Here is a 16,577-nt window from a genome sequence, read left to right as displayed (position 1 = left end):
TCACTAAATATAAACCAAACCAAAAGTTAAGTCTGACAACTTAAAAAAATTTTTTTTTTACCGTTAGCCTTTAAAATTCCACAACACGTTTCACTGATTCACCAATTTTTAAGATTTATTGAGTTCAGAGTTGTTTGGTACCTATCGGAAAGCTTGCTGCGGGGGATGGGGGGGACAGGGAGGAAGAGGAGGAGAAGGCGAAGGAGGAGGAGGAGGAGGAAGAAGAAAGAAAGCGAGGCAGGGCTGCTTTTCAGCCACTCCACCCCGTGGCTTGGCGGAGGGACCAGAAGTAAGAGTGGGGTGAGTGGAAAACAATAATGCTTGTGCGTCCTCGGAACCTTGACCCACAGTTGCCAAGACAAAAACGCCCCCATCAGTCGGCCAGAGGAAACAATCCCCTCCCCACCCCAAGCATCCAAGAAAGATGTGACAGCGGAGCCTGAACTGCTCCAGAACACCGCGGCCTCGGGACGCGCAGTCGGCTAGCAGCCCTTCCCAAAGCGCCACCCCGCAGAGACCTGGGCTCAGCCAATGAGAGCTTGTGCGCCTGAGATAATGAGATGCCGCGGCCGCAACTGAACCAATCGGAAGCCAGGAGCTACCCCGGGGAGAGGATGGGAGGGGAAGGCAGGGAGGAGAAGGGACGATGGAAAGGGGAAAAGATCAAACAAGTTTCTCACCTTGGGAAGCCAGGGACGCTTTCCCTAACTCTGCACGGCCCCTCCTTCCAGAGAAGGAGGAGGGTCCCAAGCCACTTTGTCCTCACCTTCAGACTGCTCCCCTGCAAGAGAGGGAGGAGAGAGTAGACAGCGACAGGCGCTGACTATTTTGTGCGGGAGGGTAAGGGGGAAGGTGACAGCTTTGTTGTTCTGGGCCGAGCTCGAGCTGTACCTCGTGGGGCTCACAGGCTAGGGGAGGGTCAGCGGACCGTGACTGAGCCCGGGGGACTCGATGCGGGGGTCATGGACAGAGCGGCTCTCCCGGGACTGCCTCGCCTCTGCGTCCTGTGGGCAACTCTGCTCGCCCTGTTCCCCTGCGGAGTCCACGGGAACTGGATGTGAGTACGCGAGTGGAGGGGAGGGATGGGGAAGGAGAATCCGAGAGACGGACGCGCTTCCCAGGCAGGTTGCTTGACAAAAAAAAAAAAAAAAAAGTGGGGGGACGAGCCCTGGGGCAGTCCCTGGCCCGGAGAACGCGTGGCTCCATGTCCGGGAGCCGGGTGAGCTGTTTTCAGAAGGGGAGATGGGCAAATGAGGGGACCGACTGTGCGTGGCTCATGCCGGGTGGGGGGCCGCCTTCTCTTGCAGGTGGCTCGGCATCGCCTCCTTTGGGGTCCCAGAGAAGCTAGGATGCGTTAACTTGCCTCTGAGCGGCCGTCAGAAGGAACTGTGCAAAAGGAAACCTTATCTGCTGCCCAGCATCCGAGAAGGGGCACGACTGGGCATCCAAGAGTGCAAGAGCCAGTTCAAACATGAGAGGTGGAACTGCCAGGTGTTCTCGCCCTCGGCCTCGGCCTCGGCCTCAGCCGCCGCCGCGCCCCACGCAGCCTCTCCCGGAGCCGCCCCTCTCTTCGGTTACGAACTGAGCAGCGGTGAGTCCACCTGCTCCCCTTCTTTCTCGGTCTCCCCCCTCCCCCAAGGAACCAGCGGGCTTGGCACCTCCCAGAGGCGGCCGAGCTGAAGCCCTGGCTTGCCGGGAAGGAATATTTGCTTTTGCGTTGTCTTCTGGACGCTGAGAGACGGGGATGGAGGGTGGGAGGGGGGCTGAAATACAACAGGGTTTTCAGTCAAGCTGCAGGTGCGCCCCCGGGACTGGAGGCTCCTTCCCCAGCTCTGAACCTGGGCACTGACGGGATGAAGCTCTTCTCACTATCCTCAGTGTCCTTCCGACCCAAGCCCTCGACCTTTGGATTGGGTGGAAACTAAGACGTCTTTCTCTAGGTCCCGACCCCCTTTTCCTCCCCTCCCGCCCCCTCCATCTCCCGCTGTCTTTTGAGACCAGCTGGGGAAACATGATGTAGGCCGCAGAGAATGCTGCTCCCCATCTGCTTTGATTTACCCAGCCGTGCCACGCATCGAGCCCTGGTCAAGTGGGTAATTGTGGCAAAAGCAGAGCAGGTCCCCCCGCCCCCCAACCACCCCCAGCTAGCCAGACTCTCCTCTACCCGTCCAGGGCAGAGTTCAGAGAATAAAGACGATGGGTCAGGGAAAGTTATCCCAAACACTCCAAGAGTTGTCTTCCCTTAACCTTCTCCCTCTCCGTTCCCTACTGGGCAAGGAACAAGTTCCCTGGGGAAAGTTGTGGGAGAGTTAAAAAGTGTCAGTGGCCCCTTCAGTGGCATTGTGACTTTGTAAGGACATAGGTATGAGGATGTCTGGTTTTGTTAGATGGGTCCCAAGAACAGATTGTAGTGCCTTTTTCCTTCAGGCCATTTTATTTTTCACCCTACTGCTCTACGGATCTCAGCTCACCAATATCCTATCTAGCCCCTCCTTACACCCCCTCCCCAAAATACCTCTTTAAGTGTCTTATGTGTTCTACCATGTGACTCTACAGACATGCCTTTAAAAGCAGCAGGCTCTCCCACAGGAAATAACAACAAATGTGGTCTTCAGTTGCAGAAATGTACAACCATTCACTGTTGAAAAATTCTAATTAGGCTGCAGATGACAGACTGCTTTTATCGAAAAAGGGAGGGGGGAACATCTATCTGTGTAGACCTTTCTATTCTATTTTTTAAATGTTTATATAGGATCATTAGTTATCCAAGTATTTTTAGTTCCATTAATGTTAATACCAATGCAGGTATGGTAAACAGTTGTTTTTTCCCCAAACCGCCAATTTCTCCATTACAATTTACTACAACTATTAGATATGCTCAGACTCACAAGTTATCATCTCTCGTCTAGCATTGCCTTAAAAATAAGCTAGTAATTGTACACAATTCTGTAATGCCTCTAGCTGTTTCAGATTGGGTAATATCAATTAAATGCATAATCAAAGGGATAATAAAGATAGTTCACATAGGATTGATGTTTAGCCCAGTTTAAACGCCATCTCCCCAAAATAATTCTACTCTGGAAATAAAATATAACATTTTCATATATTTTTTTAAAAAATTACATGGTCCAGGCTTTTACTTTTACCTCACTTTTTTGGCATGCAGGTTAAAAAACACACACACAATCCCACAGAGTGTGTTTAGGAAGACACAAAACTAAAATGAAAGGTAACTTGGTATGTTTGGGGTGTTGAAAGAATATTGTCAATATTTTGTCCACATTTCTTTTCATTTTTAACAAGTGGTAACTAATACTTTGTTTTAAGTACAGGATTAATTGCTGAAATTTACTTCCTTGAAATACTTTTTTTAAAAGCATAATATTGAAATTAGACAAAAGGCTAACCCACAAGTACAGTGACCACGGAGTAAATGTATGTGACCCTGCCTGGAAATCCTTTTAAAGTAGAAGAATTTTGTAAATGATGTTGTTACTTTTAAAAAAGAGATAGTTGATAAGAACCCTCTTGTTCTGATCCTACATTTCTGATATTGCATTTGCTGCAACTGGTTTTTCTATTTAATTCAATTATTTATCAAGCACCTACTATGTGCAAGGTACTGTCCTAGGCACCAGTTGTACAAAGATGTCATTTTTTCTAACAAATGCATTTCCTCCATGAGAGACCATATAGGAAACCCATTTCAGAGATGTATTGCAATGACTTTTTAACTGAATAATCCCCCTTATTTTGTCCCAGGCACCAAAGAAACAGCATTTATTTATGCGGTGATGGCAGCAGGTCTGGTTCACTCTGTGACAAGATCATGCAGTGCAGGGAACATGACGGAATGCTCCTGTGATACTAATTTGCAGAATGGTGGCTCAGCTACTGAAGGCTGGCATTGGGGTGGCTGCTCTGATGACATCCAGTACGGCATGTGGTTTAGCAGAAAGTTCTTGGACATCCCCACCAAAAACACCACTGGAAAAGATGAGAAACTGTTAGCAATGAATCTCCATAATAATGAAGCTGGGAGGCAGGTATGTATTAGGACATGACATAAAAATGATTTAAGAACTTACAAGGTAAGGCTGAGCTTAGCCTCAGTGTAAATAAGATCATATCAATGAGAAGAAAACTAAGACATGAATGATATATAGTATCCTAAAATATCTGTGCTTTTGTTTCAGGCACACCCTTCTGGGTGTGTTTGCTCCTTTTGTGGGGCTTGTGTTTCCCATGGTAGAAGGGAGCCTTGCTTTACAAATAGATCCCTTCAGAAGTACTGATCATAGAATCTTAGCATCTGATGAGACCGTGGATCATTCAGTTCAGTCTCCCGATTTTACCAATAAAGACACTGATCCAGAAAGTGTCACTTTAACCTGTATCTGAATCCTGGTCCTCTGGTTCTCACTGGAGAGGTGCTTTTTCTACTAAGCTATATTATGTCTCTTGCATGAGCTCAATAAATTGAATTAGATCTCTCCAGTGGATTATATTTAAATAAAGGAATGTTTTATCCTCACTTCTTATCGATTTTCAATCCACAGGGATTCCTAGCTCTTTGGTTTAATTATTTGTCTGTCTATTACTTTCCTCTACACTTTATAAGAATCTTTAATGAATCTTTATGTAAAGCAAAAAAAAATTACAATTTGGTTTTAAATATTAAGCACCTCACTTATCTAGTATATGAGAACAGGTTCATTTATTTATTTATTTGGTTGAGGGTTTTTTGTTTGTTTGTTTGTTTCTTCATGTAGAACACACTACACATTTTCCTTTCATTTGATATCTTCATATCCACAAAGAGGGTTGACAGTACAAATTAGACTCATCAACATAGCTGAATTACATGAATATTTACAGTGATTCTTCTGAAGTCACTGAAAACTTGTGATTGTTTGCTTTGTAATTTTCAGCAATTCCTTTGGTCCATAAAAAAATCATTGCATGTTTATATAATTTTAGATTCCTGATTAATTACCTAGCAAACTATAAATCTCCCATAGTAGCCATCGGATTGCCATATATACTTGATATAAAGCAAAACAAATCAAAACATTTAGGAAAGGTCTTTGACAAAAACTACCTTTATACCATGGCCATTCTTTTTTTTTTTCAAGTAAAAATAAAATCAAAGTGATTAAAAATAATTACAGTCTCTGGACAATTTACATTTAAGGAATAAAGCTATTTTTATTTTTAAAAACTTTAAAATCTGTAAATTATATTATTTAACTTCATTCAAAATTGCAGAATGTCAATAAGGAAATTAGTGAATAATATAAAATAAGTGTTTAATTTTTTTAATAAATGGGCTTCCATTTAACATGAGTTAAAAAGAAATGTCCTTGATTTTTAAATGTTCTTTTTAAAAATATTTTTAATCTGTTCTTCCCACTGTCCCTTCCACCACCACGGAACACCAACAAAAACAAAAAAACTAAACCCTTCATCATAAACATGCATAGTCTGGCAAAATGAATCCCCACATTGGCCATGTACAAAGATGTATGTCTCTCTCTGGCAGGAGGTGAGTATTGTGTTTCAGTCTCCTAGAATTGTGGCTTAACATGCATTGATCTATGTTCTAAAGTCGTTCAAAGTTGTTGGTTTTTTCTGTTATGTTTTCATTGTATAAATTATTCTACTTCTGCTCATTTCAATCTGCATCACTTCACAGAGGTCTTTCCAATTTCCTCTGACACTGTCCATTTCAACATTTCTTATGTCATGATAATATTCTATTATATTCGTATACCATAATTTGTTTAGCTGCTTCCCAATAGGCAGCCACTCCCTTAATTTCCAGTTATTGGCTAGAAAAGAACTGCTGTAAATATTTGGGTTTTTTTCTTTTCTTTCATAAAAGATTTATTTTGAAGAAATTAGTTCAAATGAATAATATATAGATACATAGGTATACACACATATAGATGCAGACATATTTGTTGCTTCACTATCAATACAATTCTTTCTAGGAAGAACATCTTTCCTAGCATAGGAAATACAAGAAAAATAAAAATATAAAATATAAGTAATAACCAATAGAATAGTGTGCAAAGCACAGTAATTCAAAGTGGAACAGTAAAAAAAAATCAAGAGTAAAATAAATTCACTCAACTGATGAATAATGAGAAAATGAAAGAAATTGATGTATCTTAGAATTCCTAGCAACACTATTAGCTTCTTTAAATTCAATCACATTGAAATGCTAAAGCTTTCTGTCAAAACAAGCATGATTAAACATATAACCAAGAACATATTTTTGAAATGCCTTTTCTGTCAAAAAAGATTTCAATCTCTGAATTGAAACTAAAGTAAGAGTGAACAGAACTAGAAGAAAAAGTTATACAAAACAACTTTTCAGAGAAAAACAACTTTAAAAGACTTTAAGAACTCCGATCAATGCAATAAAAAAAGCCTAAATAATTCTGATATATGTTCATGAGGAAACTAGTGAGTTTAGTGTTACCTGGTTTTTCTGGTGTGTTTTTTTAAGTTATATGAAAATAAATATTAAATCTCGTAAATGTTCATTTTGATACTAAACTACTATCTACATATTTATTGTAAGAACATACTCCTCAACATCAATCCTAATCTACTTCTTGCTTATTTTAAACAAGCTTCTGAATTATTTCCTAAATTACAGTAATCAGTTTTGTTGTTATTGTGCCAAAGAGAGTTATGTGCTGCAGAAAATAATTCAGCCCACACATAAATCTTACTGTATTATAGATGTAAGCTATGGGGGCTTGCCAATGGTAATTTTTTTTTTCTTTTCACACTATTCTAGCCACATAAAAAATTAAAGCACATAAAATATTTCTTTGTATAATACTAGGGGAAGGGATATAAACACTTAGTTCGTTTTTTGGACCTCTCTTAAAGTATAACTAATATTTTAAAATCCAAATTACATTTTGCAGCTTCCTTTTAAATGGTAGGATAAAACAAATTACCAGCTTATTATCTTAAGTGAAAGGACAACCAACTTAATTTTCAGCACTGCCAATGAGGATTTTAAGGTAATAGGTATCTTCTTCAGAGTAGAGTTTAAGGTCTGCATTCAATTGTACTTTCCTAGTCTCAAAATCCCCAGACTTAAAATATAGGGAAATGTTCCCAAAAATGTGGGTACTGGCGCTTAGTTGTGCTATGAGTAGGACAGATGATTTTCTAACCGCTGACCTTAAATACTCTGAATCCCACTAGGTTTCTGACACCATTCCTTAAGTTATGCCTCCAAGAATAATGTTGCAAGGCAGTGATTGGCCAATAGCATGATATGATGTCTTCCAGGGGCAGTACTTCTGGGAATGATGTGACTCGGAATATTTATGGGTATTTCTTTTGGTGTGCATAGGATATTTCCATTCTTCCCATGTCCACCTCATAAACTTTTAAGTTTCCCTACCCCATAATTTGTTTTATGATGAGTAACACAAAAAATGGGAAGGGCCAGACCCCAAACGTTCATTGACTGAATTTAAGAATAGTTAAGATAAGTAGCCGAACAACCCATAAGTGTTTAAATCATCAGCAGGTTCAAATATTTCTTCAGACAGAAATGGAACAAAATGGCTCCTAGGAATAGGAATGGCATATGCCATTTTATGAACTCATATTGCAGTTTTATGATTGAAATGGAATCAGCCATCAAATTTCAAAATTAAACAAGTTAATGAACCTAAATCTATCAGCAAAATTTGCTGGTCATGCATGGAACACTCTTGTCAGAAATGTTACTTCCAAATCAATACTGAGGGACCAATTCCTCAGCGATTTGAGCCGCTTCTATCAATCCTGTATTTATGTTCTGTAGTCTTAGTCATGCATCTTTGCTATCTTATTTCATAACATTTCATCTCATATTTGCCAAAGCAAAATACAGGGAACTTCCATGGACTAAATGCCAACTTCTTAATTGCCCTCTCAAAGTTCAGAAATGTTCCACCAAAATGCACACATCTGTTTGCAATAGTTAACAAAACATTCCTCTGTTAATATCGTTATAAACCTTAACAACTCAACTAGAGTAGAGAAAGGAATTTGCACATAACCACATAAAATTCATTCAGTTGCTGTTCTCTGAAGTTACTGACAAAAAAGGGTAAGACATCCTTTATTTTAAAAATGTGCTATTTATCATTACGTGGCACACTATTTAAAATTCTCTGTATGTGACCTAAAAATACACTTGAACTAGATAACATATTCCTGGATGTAGAGTCCTTAATTCATGATATTTCATTCAGAGAATCTTCCTGTTCTCTAAAATTATATTATTATATTTCTAAGATGAAGTGTCCCTCACTTTTTGTGTGACCTGAAGCAAATCACAAACATTAATCTTTCAGTACTTGGGCATTCTTTTTTTGGTATTTATGTTTTGAATCCATAAAACCAGAATGATTATTCTCCAAATAATGTGTCTTGAGCACTTACTATGTGTAAAGAATTTTAACCTGACTTTTTCACAGAGTTGTGTATTTTTGAATGAGATAAAATTGGATAATTTATGAGAAAGTAATTTAAAAGAATACAATATACTATAAAAAAATCTGGTGGAAGGAGAACTCTCTAGTAAGTCAATGCTTCTAATATTACTTCCTTTCTTCTCTTTTTAGGCCCTCTGTCATATATAGGAATGAAATGTATTTCAGTGGTAGAATTATGTAGATGGACATGCACATATATACATGTACTTATTATATATGTAAACATGTGCATATATATGAGTGTGTATGTGTTATAATATATACACATTCATATGCACATGTGTATGTATACACACAAATATATGATAGATTCCAATTAAATATTTCTAAGCTGTTTCCTATGGAGATTCAGTTCTTTTACTGTTATTGAAGATAATCTATAACAAAAATGCCATTCCCCTATTTAATAGACATAGTAAAAGACATTCCAAATCTGTAGAAAATGGGATGAAAGCTTTTTGAATGTTAATCCTTGAGAGCTGGTTAACTCCAGGTTATTAAAAATTCCAGTTTCCATATCATTTGCCACACAGATTCAGCAGGTGGTGAACTATGGAATGAGAAAATAAATCTCTTTTGTACTTTCTCCCCATCTTTTAAAAAAGGTTCCTCCTATAGTGATAGCTTGGATTTCTATAGTATACTATGTTTACAAAGCCCTTTCCTCACAATCACCCCATGAGGTTGTTGAGATAGATGTTACTATCCTCATTTTAAAGATTAAGAAAGTGAGGCTCAGGGGCAGCTAGGTGTCGCAGTGGATAGAGCACCAGCCCTGGACTCAGAAGTACCTGAGTTCAAATCTGGCCTCAGACACTTAACACTTACTAGCTGTGTGACCCTGGACAAGTCACTTAACCCCAATTACCTCACTAAAAAAAAAAAGTGAGGCTCAGAGTGATTGAATCACTCATCCAAGGTTGTACACAGCTAATAAGTAGCAGAGGTAAATAGAGCCTGTGACTTGGAATCCAGGGTTCTTTTCGTTTGTACCAATTGAACTCTATCTCCCCCAAACCACAAAAGGGTGACTTGTGAATTTTATCCTATTTTATAGGATTTATCCTATGCTATTTTATCCTCAATTCAACACATATTGAATAAGTGCATACTTACTGTGTTCAAATGGACTGGTAATAAAAAGGTGAAAGTTGATTTGATTCCTGTCCTCCAGGAGCTTACAATTCCATTTAAATGGAATGCAAAGGGAGGGAAGAGAGAGGCTATAGCTTGCTAGGCTATGAGACATGTATAGAGATAACCATAATGCAAGAAGATGAGTATGTAGAAATCTAGTATGGTATAAGAGATACAAGAGGGGAGGTATCACTTATAATTTAGCAAATTAGAGAAGGTTTTATGGAAGAGGCTCAGCTGAATTAGGCCTTGAGGGAAGGATTTCAATAGGTAGAGATGGAGGGAGGCCACACAAGCTATGAGGGTGGCATTCACAAAGGCACAGATGCAGGATTGAAGAGGGAGTAGTGTGAGACACTCTTGGAAAGGCAGTTGGATCCATATAGTGAAGGATTTAGAATGTCACTTCAAGGTGTTAATGTATGAGCACTAATGGAGGTTTCCTGACAAGAGTGATGGGGAATGGGAGTAGGAGTTAGAAGTTGATCGTTTAAGAAGGGCTAAGTAGTGAAATAATATCTTACATATCTCATTATCCTTATGGCATAAGGGCTGTGGATAGGCTCTAAAATACAATCTTTTTAGGGGCTAGAAAACACCTATTAACAGCTTAGGGCAAGAATTTCCACTACGGTCCTTGCTAGAAAATATGATGATAAAGACCTGCTTTGTAACTAAGAAAAGGTCATGGAAAAAGATTTTGTTATAATTAGTTTCCCTACAATTGGGAAGACTAATTTTGCAGTATCAAGGGATAGTGTAGGGATAGCCCAAATCCATCAGGCAGATTGATCAATTGCTATTTACTAGGATTTCCTAGGTGCCCCATTATGTGTAAATTATTCTTCCTTTTACTCTACAAGGCCTTTCAGGAGACCTCACTCGGCTATTCCATGTAGGGCACCACAGAGAGAGCATTCTAACACAAGAACTGGGTTGCTTGTGTTAATCAACAAGTTTTAACCTATAATTATAGATTCTTAGGATTACAACTATGAGCTCTGAAAAAAAAAAAGGCCTCATTTGGCATTTATTTAGTTCTTTTCTCCTAATAAACTGAAGGTACTTAAGAAAATCTGACCACATAGGTATGTAGACTATATTAATTTGTCCATGTGCCCAGAGTCATTATTTTATTGGGTACATTTCAAAAACTAAATTCTAAGTTCCATAAATGTATTGAAGCAAGCTTTATGTTCCAGCTTATAAATTGCTTTAGAGCCTTTTAAGACCATCAAAGAGTAGGCCTTTTCCTAGGTTAATAAGACTAAGTCATATATATATTTTTAAGCTTCTCAAATTAATTACTTTTACAGCCTTGCAGCATGAGGCAGTGCCATATAGTGGGTAGCCAGCCTAGGGGTCAGAGAGGCCCAGGTTCAAGTTCTGCTTTTGACACATATTAGCTGTGTGACCACCAGCAAGTCATTTAAATTCTCAGAGCTCCCAGGCAACTCAGACTATATATATACATTGTGGATGGGTTGATGATCTTTGTCTGTGGAAAGGAAATTATAGAGATGAAATCTCAGATCCTGACCTCAAAAAGGAAAAGGCCTCTCAATTTGTGAGGGGTTGGAATGCCTTCCCATTATCTTGTTAATATGGCAAATTCAAAAAGTGATTTCTACCACCATTCTAGCAATAATTGTGGCATTCTACATGAGTCTTTCATGATGTTATTTGTGAGAAGTACTGCCAATTTTACTTGATCATATGCTCCAAATTATCATGTAACAACGAATCATTCAACCTCTCTAGACTTTAATGTTTACTTAGGAAAGGGTACTCTGTGCATAAGATGAATAGCCTTTACGTGGTTTATAGAAGATCAAAGTGTTAATCTCATTGTCTTTTTACAATTCAGATAAGAAATCCCTTTTCTAAATAGAATGGAAACTGGGCTCATTTCTTTCATTGATGATTTTGAAGTCATTGGATGGACCGGTTCTAAAATTTATATATGTTGTCTGCATGCTAAGTCTACAACTATTCCTAGGGATTTATTATTTTGTTCTGCCATCCTCTGGGAACTTAAGGAAGCTCTTGTAGTTTAGTTACTAGAATTTGCTAGCTAGAAAAGGTAGGTTCTGGTATATGAGAAACTAGAACTACACAGACTTTACAATCTTCTTTTTTTGTTGGGCAATTGGGGTTAAGTGACTTGCCCAGGGTCACACAGCTAATAAGTGTTAAGTGGCTGATGCTGGATTTGAACTCAGGTCCTCCTGAATCCAGGGCCAGTGCTCTATCCATTATGCCACCTAGCTGCCCCTCAGACTTTACATTCTAACTGCACATTTCTCACAATATTAGAGTCAGCTTCATAACCAAGCACTACTTTGACTTATTGCATATGTTGATTAATAGTGTTTAAGATTGCTTTTTTTGTTTTTCCCAGTGTGTTTTGGCTGCATTCAACTCTCAGAATTGGAAAGAGTTAGATCAGGGGTTCTTAAACTGGAATCTGTGAAGTTTTTCAAACAAATTTTGATTATAATATTTAAATAGAATTGTAATATGTTACAATATATTATTCTGTAATCTTATTATTTGTTTATGCATTTAAAAACATGATTTTGAGGTCTATAGGCTTATAACATAACAAAAAAAAGGTTCAAAACCCAAACTTTAGATGACGTTACTTAATCACTAATAAAAAAGCACGGATACTTTGTTGTATTTCTTGTAGTGGGTATAGACTTGTGCTTATCTATCCACCCAGCCCCACCTAACATTTGGAGGAGTCAATTTCGGCACAGCTTGCCAGACTTAAGTAAGCATCTCTGTTCCCTTCCCACTACTGGGAATACCTGGGACCTAGCCATGCTGACAATGAAGTCTCAGGGCTTATAGCCCCAAGCAAAAGCCAAAAGGAGGTCAAACTATTGCCAGGCTTCATTGCGGTAAATAAGTGCACAGAATCCTAAATTGGAACTGAGCTTTTATATAGAAACAGTGATGGTTAGTTCCTAAATATTTATTAATGCCATATTTTGTGAACATTAGAGGTTGATTCACCTCCTGAGAGATGATGAATAGTTATGCGAAGCTCGGTATTTTTCACGTAGTTGTTATTGTTGGGGATTTTTTTGGTCAGGGGTGGGACAGGAATAATGTGATGGACAAATTGTTTAAAAATACCAAAGTGGGGGGGGGGAGGGAGAGAAGATTAGGGGCTAAATGGGTATTTGTGAGCAGTCGTGGGAAGCTGACCACAATTTAAAACACTTGTTTCTGTGGTAAAATGTCTTCTGGGTTCCAAGCAACAGACGTACATACACACTTTTGCAATAACCTGTGTTAGCTGAGGACTGTCTGTATTGCTAAAATGTTCTTCCATTAGCTGGTGTAAAATGACTCTGGAGGTTGAAGTTATCAAAGTCAAATGACTTTGCTAGAAGCAATAGGTCACATTCAAATTGGGGAATGGACCGTTTTCCTACAGAAATAATAGAAATAGCTAAAGGTACAAGGTATTTAAAAGATGGGACATGAATTTATGACTTGTCTTCCATAAATATTTTCCTTAAGACCTCTGCCTGTCAGAAGAAAATTCTTTGGTATTACGAACACTTAAAAAAAAAAAATGAGACGGGGGCAGCTAGGTGGTGCAGTGGATAGAGAACCCGCTCTAGATTCAGGAGGACCTGAGATCAAATCCGACATCAGACACTTAACAATTACTAGCTGTGTGACCCTAGGCAAGTCACTTAACCCCAATTGCCTCACCAAAAAAAAAAAGAGAGAGAGAGAGAGAGACCACTAGGTAGTGAATATTTCAATAGCACTTTTTAAAATGGATGAAATTATTGTTTGTGTGAAAATGTAATGGGTTCAATTTTCAGGGGCCCATGTAATTTTTATATCCTTTTTAAAGATACAAAAATATTGGTTTCCTGGCATCTTTCTAAATGTCATGTGTCAGTGGGTTGTTTTTATTTCATTTCTTGTGTTTTTGTGTGTTGCTATAAAAAGTACAAGGGAACCTTGAAGCAAAGTGTCCCCCAACTACACTGTGGGGGTTGTCTAAGAATTATTAGTCCAGTCCTGTCAAGTTACAGGGAATTTCCATTTAATCTTGCTCTTAAAAAAAAAATCCCTAATGTGATTTTAAAGAATGTCTAAGAAATGCACAAAGATAGTATCATTACTACCTGGGTAAGCGAAACAGGAAGAAATAGTTACTTGGAGTTCAGTTGTAGACTGAGAAATTTCTGGAAGTTCAAGTAAAGTCTGAACATGATTCCTATTTGATTTTAGGCAGTAGCCAAGTTGATGTCAGTCGACTGCCGCTGCCACGGAGTTTCAGGTTCCTGTGCTGTGAAAACTTGCTGGAAAACCATGTCTTCCTTTGAGAAAATTGGTCATTTTCTAAAAGATAAGTATGAAAACAGCGTGCAGGTCTCGGATAAAATGAAAAGAAAGATGCGCAGGAGAGAAAAAGAGCAGAGAAAGGTATCAGTGCGCAAGGATGATCTCCTCTACATTAATAAATCACCCAACTACTGTGTGGAGGACCGAAAATTGGGCATCCCTGGGACGCAGGGCAGAGAGTGCAACCGCACTTCCGAAGGAGCCGACGGGTGTAACCTCCTCTGCTGTGGGAGGGGTTACAACACCCACGTAGTCAGACACGTGGAGAGGTGTGAATGCAAATTTGTCTGGTGCTGTTATGTTCGATGCAGGAGGTGTGAAAGCATGACCGATGTCCACACCTGCAAATAATCTGGGCTCCATCCAGCCTCACCAAAAGCTCCCGGGTGATGCACAACCAAAATATAACCGACTTAGTGTATTTTTTTTCTGAAAGGGAAAGGTTTATGAAGTTGAATCAGGCCCGTCACCATGTATGGATTTTAATCTCTAACATTTTCTTCTAATTAAACTCAAGTTCACACTTCTTTGACGTGGATCTCCCTGGAATTCCAAAGGTTCAATTCAATTCAGCAAACATTAAACACCTGCACTGTGCAAATGTATGTTTGGGCTCATCTTATCTGTTTAGATGCCTTTTGGGTAGGGGACAATGAACAAGGAAAACATGATAATCTCCAAAGAGAAACAGGTCCACAGAGATGTCAGTTCAAGATGAGACGCTTGACCCATAATTGGCATAATTTGCCTAAATGTAAATTTAATCAAATAGATATAACTATTTTTAAAAGAATATTGCTTATAGCAACAAGGAGCACTTAAGCAAGGATGTCATCACACCTGTCAGTATTTTTAAAGAAGGTTTGACAAAGAGTTCGTGGAAAATGAAATTGTAGATATGTTCATGGAAGTGGATAAATGCATTTACCCTTTCGACTGCTTAAGAAGGACAAATTACCAAAAGTATTAGGGAAAGACAAAACATCTCTTAAAATATGGTGCCTATTAAATATAGCTGGAAATAGAAATCTATTTTTTAAAAAGTTATAAAGTTTGAATTTTAATGTACCTTTGTAGTCTAAACTCATGGATTACAAAAAAAAAAAAAAACACCTCCACTACCCAATAAATGTTATCCTAAAAACTGGCCATTAGACACAGAAATTAACAGACTAATACAAACTGCTTAAGCTATGTGATTTTGTTGAAAGAAAAAAAAATCCCTGAAAGTGTTATAAATCTGTGAAGAAAAAAGTTTATTTGGATGTTAAAATATTTTGAAATGTATGGAATGACACTGTTTAAATATGTAAAGACAGTATTTTGTATAGTATTTTGATAAATTTTTATATTTTGTAAATATAGTATTTAAGTTATATGAAATATAAAATGCTTCAAACATGTCCTTTTTAAGAATTCTGAACTACCGCAGTAAGATCATCTTTTAAATCATTGCTTTTATACAGTCCCATAGTAGAAATCCTTGGCTTGTTTGCTTATGTAGACTAAGAAAGGTATTTGAATAGTTATGTGAAGTGGTTTAATTCTTAACAGAAAGGCTGTTTTGTGTTACCGTTTGTTTATGTTTTTGAGAAAGTCTATTAACTGAATAGTCAACATGAGATATTCTCTCTCTTTCTCTCTCACTCACTCACACACACACACACACACACACACACACACACACACACCATTTTTAATTGTTGTATAAATGAAGTATATTAAAATCACATCTATTTTAGTCATCTGCAAAAGAACCTAAAAATGGCAGAAGGGCCAATTTTGTGTGTCACTGTGTTGTATTTGCTATATTGTATATAAGGTAAAATTTTATTATTTAAATTTTGTTCATTTTTCTACATTTAAAAACATATACAATATATTATATATACATATTGGTTAAAAAGTTCCAGGGCTGAATCTTTTAATGTGCTTTCCAGTTTTTTTAGTTTACTAATGATAAAACATTTATATTTATGGCCTTGTTTAAAAAAAAAAGATTTCTTAAGCACATAGTAGACAAGAACAGACTATTTTCCATGACATTCTATTGAATATATTCAACAAATTGTTTTTTTCTCATTTTCATTCATTTTCCTTTTAAGCTTGTCAAGGTAGAACAGGGATTTGCAAAAAAATAGAAAACCAATGAAAAATGTCAGAGGTCCGAATACTAAAAGTAAGGTTAAAAGTTTAACTGTGACTCTTCAAGTTTAACAACAGTGGTCATGCCAATTTTAGGGCAAAGAAATGACCTAGGAAGTAGGCAAATGCCTGTCTGAAAAGTGGTGCTTTTCTGATTCTGGACAGGCTTTCAACCCAAGTAATGAGAAACAATCCATGATTCTTTTCTGCTCTGATGAATAAGTAGATAAATTAGTTAAGTGCAATTCTCACTGTAATACTGAATTTTCCATTAGCCTCTGTTTATTCACCTTATTATCTCTCAATGTATTTCTCTTATCTGTACTTAAATGAGATGTGAACTGAGAACACCATAAAATATAGGTGGTAAAAGGCAAATGTCAATGCCAGATCAGCTGGGCA

General features: G+C 38.1%; 1 protein-coding gene across 1 annotated transcript; it reads left to right on the top strand.

Moving 5' to 3' along the window:
• Positions 1-661: 661 nt before the first annotated feature.
• Positions 662-15,611, top strand: WNT16 (Wnt family member 16). The gene is made up of 4 exons (XM_043968328.1): positions 662-1,057; positions 1,308-1,591; positions 3,763-4,046; positions 13,917-15,611. The coding sequence occupies exons 1-4, from the start codon at positions 963-965 to the stop codon at positions 14,379-14,381; spliced, it is 1,128 nt and encodes a 375-aa protein (XP_043824263.1). The 5' UTR covers positions 662-962; the 3' UTR covers positions 14,382-15,611.
• Positions 15,612-16,577: the final 966 nt, after the last annotated feature.

Source organism: Dromiciops gliroides, chromosome 5, assembly GCF_019393635.1.
Source record: "Dromiciops gliroides isolate mDroGli1 chromosome 5, mDroGli1.pri, whole genome shotgun sequence".
Lineage (NCBI taxonomy): Eukaryota > Metazoa > Chordata > Mammalia > Microbiotheria > Microbiotheriidae > Dromiciops > Dromiciops gliroides.
The sequence above is the reverse complement of the archived record's forward strand: the minus strand, read 5'-3'. Positions and strand labels throughout refer to the sequence as shown.

Excerpts from the sequence above, each read along its gene's own strand:
- WNT16 (XM_043968328.1), top strand. The coding sequence starts at position 963 with ATGGACAGAGCGGCTCTCCCGGGACTGCCTCGCCTCTGCGTCCTGTGG. Across the intron at positions 1,058-1,307 it reads GGAGTCCACGGGAACTGGAT|GTGGCTCGGCATCGCCTCCT; the intron begins GTGAGTACGCGA and ends CTTCTCTTGCAG. Across the intron at positions 4,047-13,916 it reads ATAATGAAGCTGGGAGGCAG|GCAGTAGCCAAGTTGATGTC; the intron begins GTATGTATTAGG and ends ATTTGATTTTAG.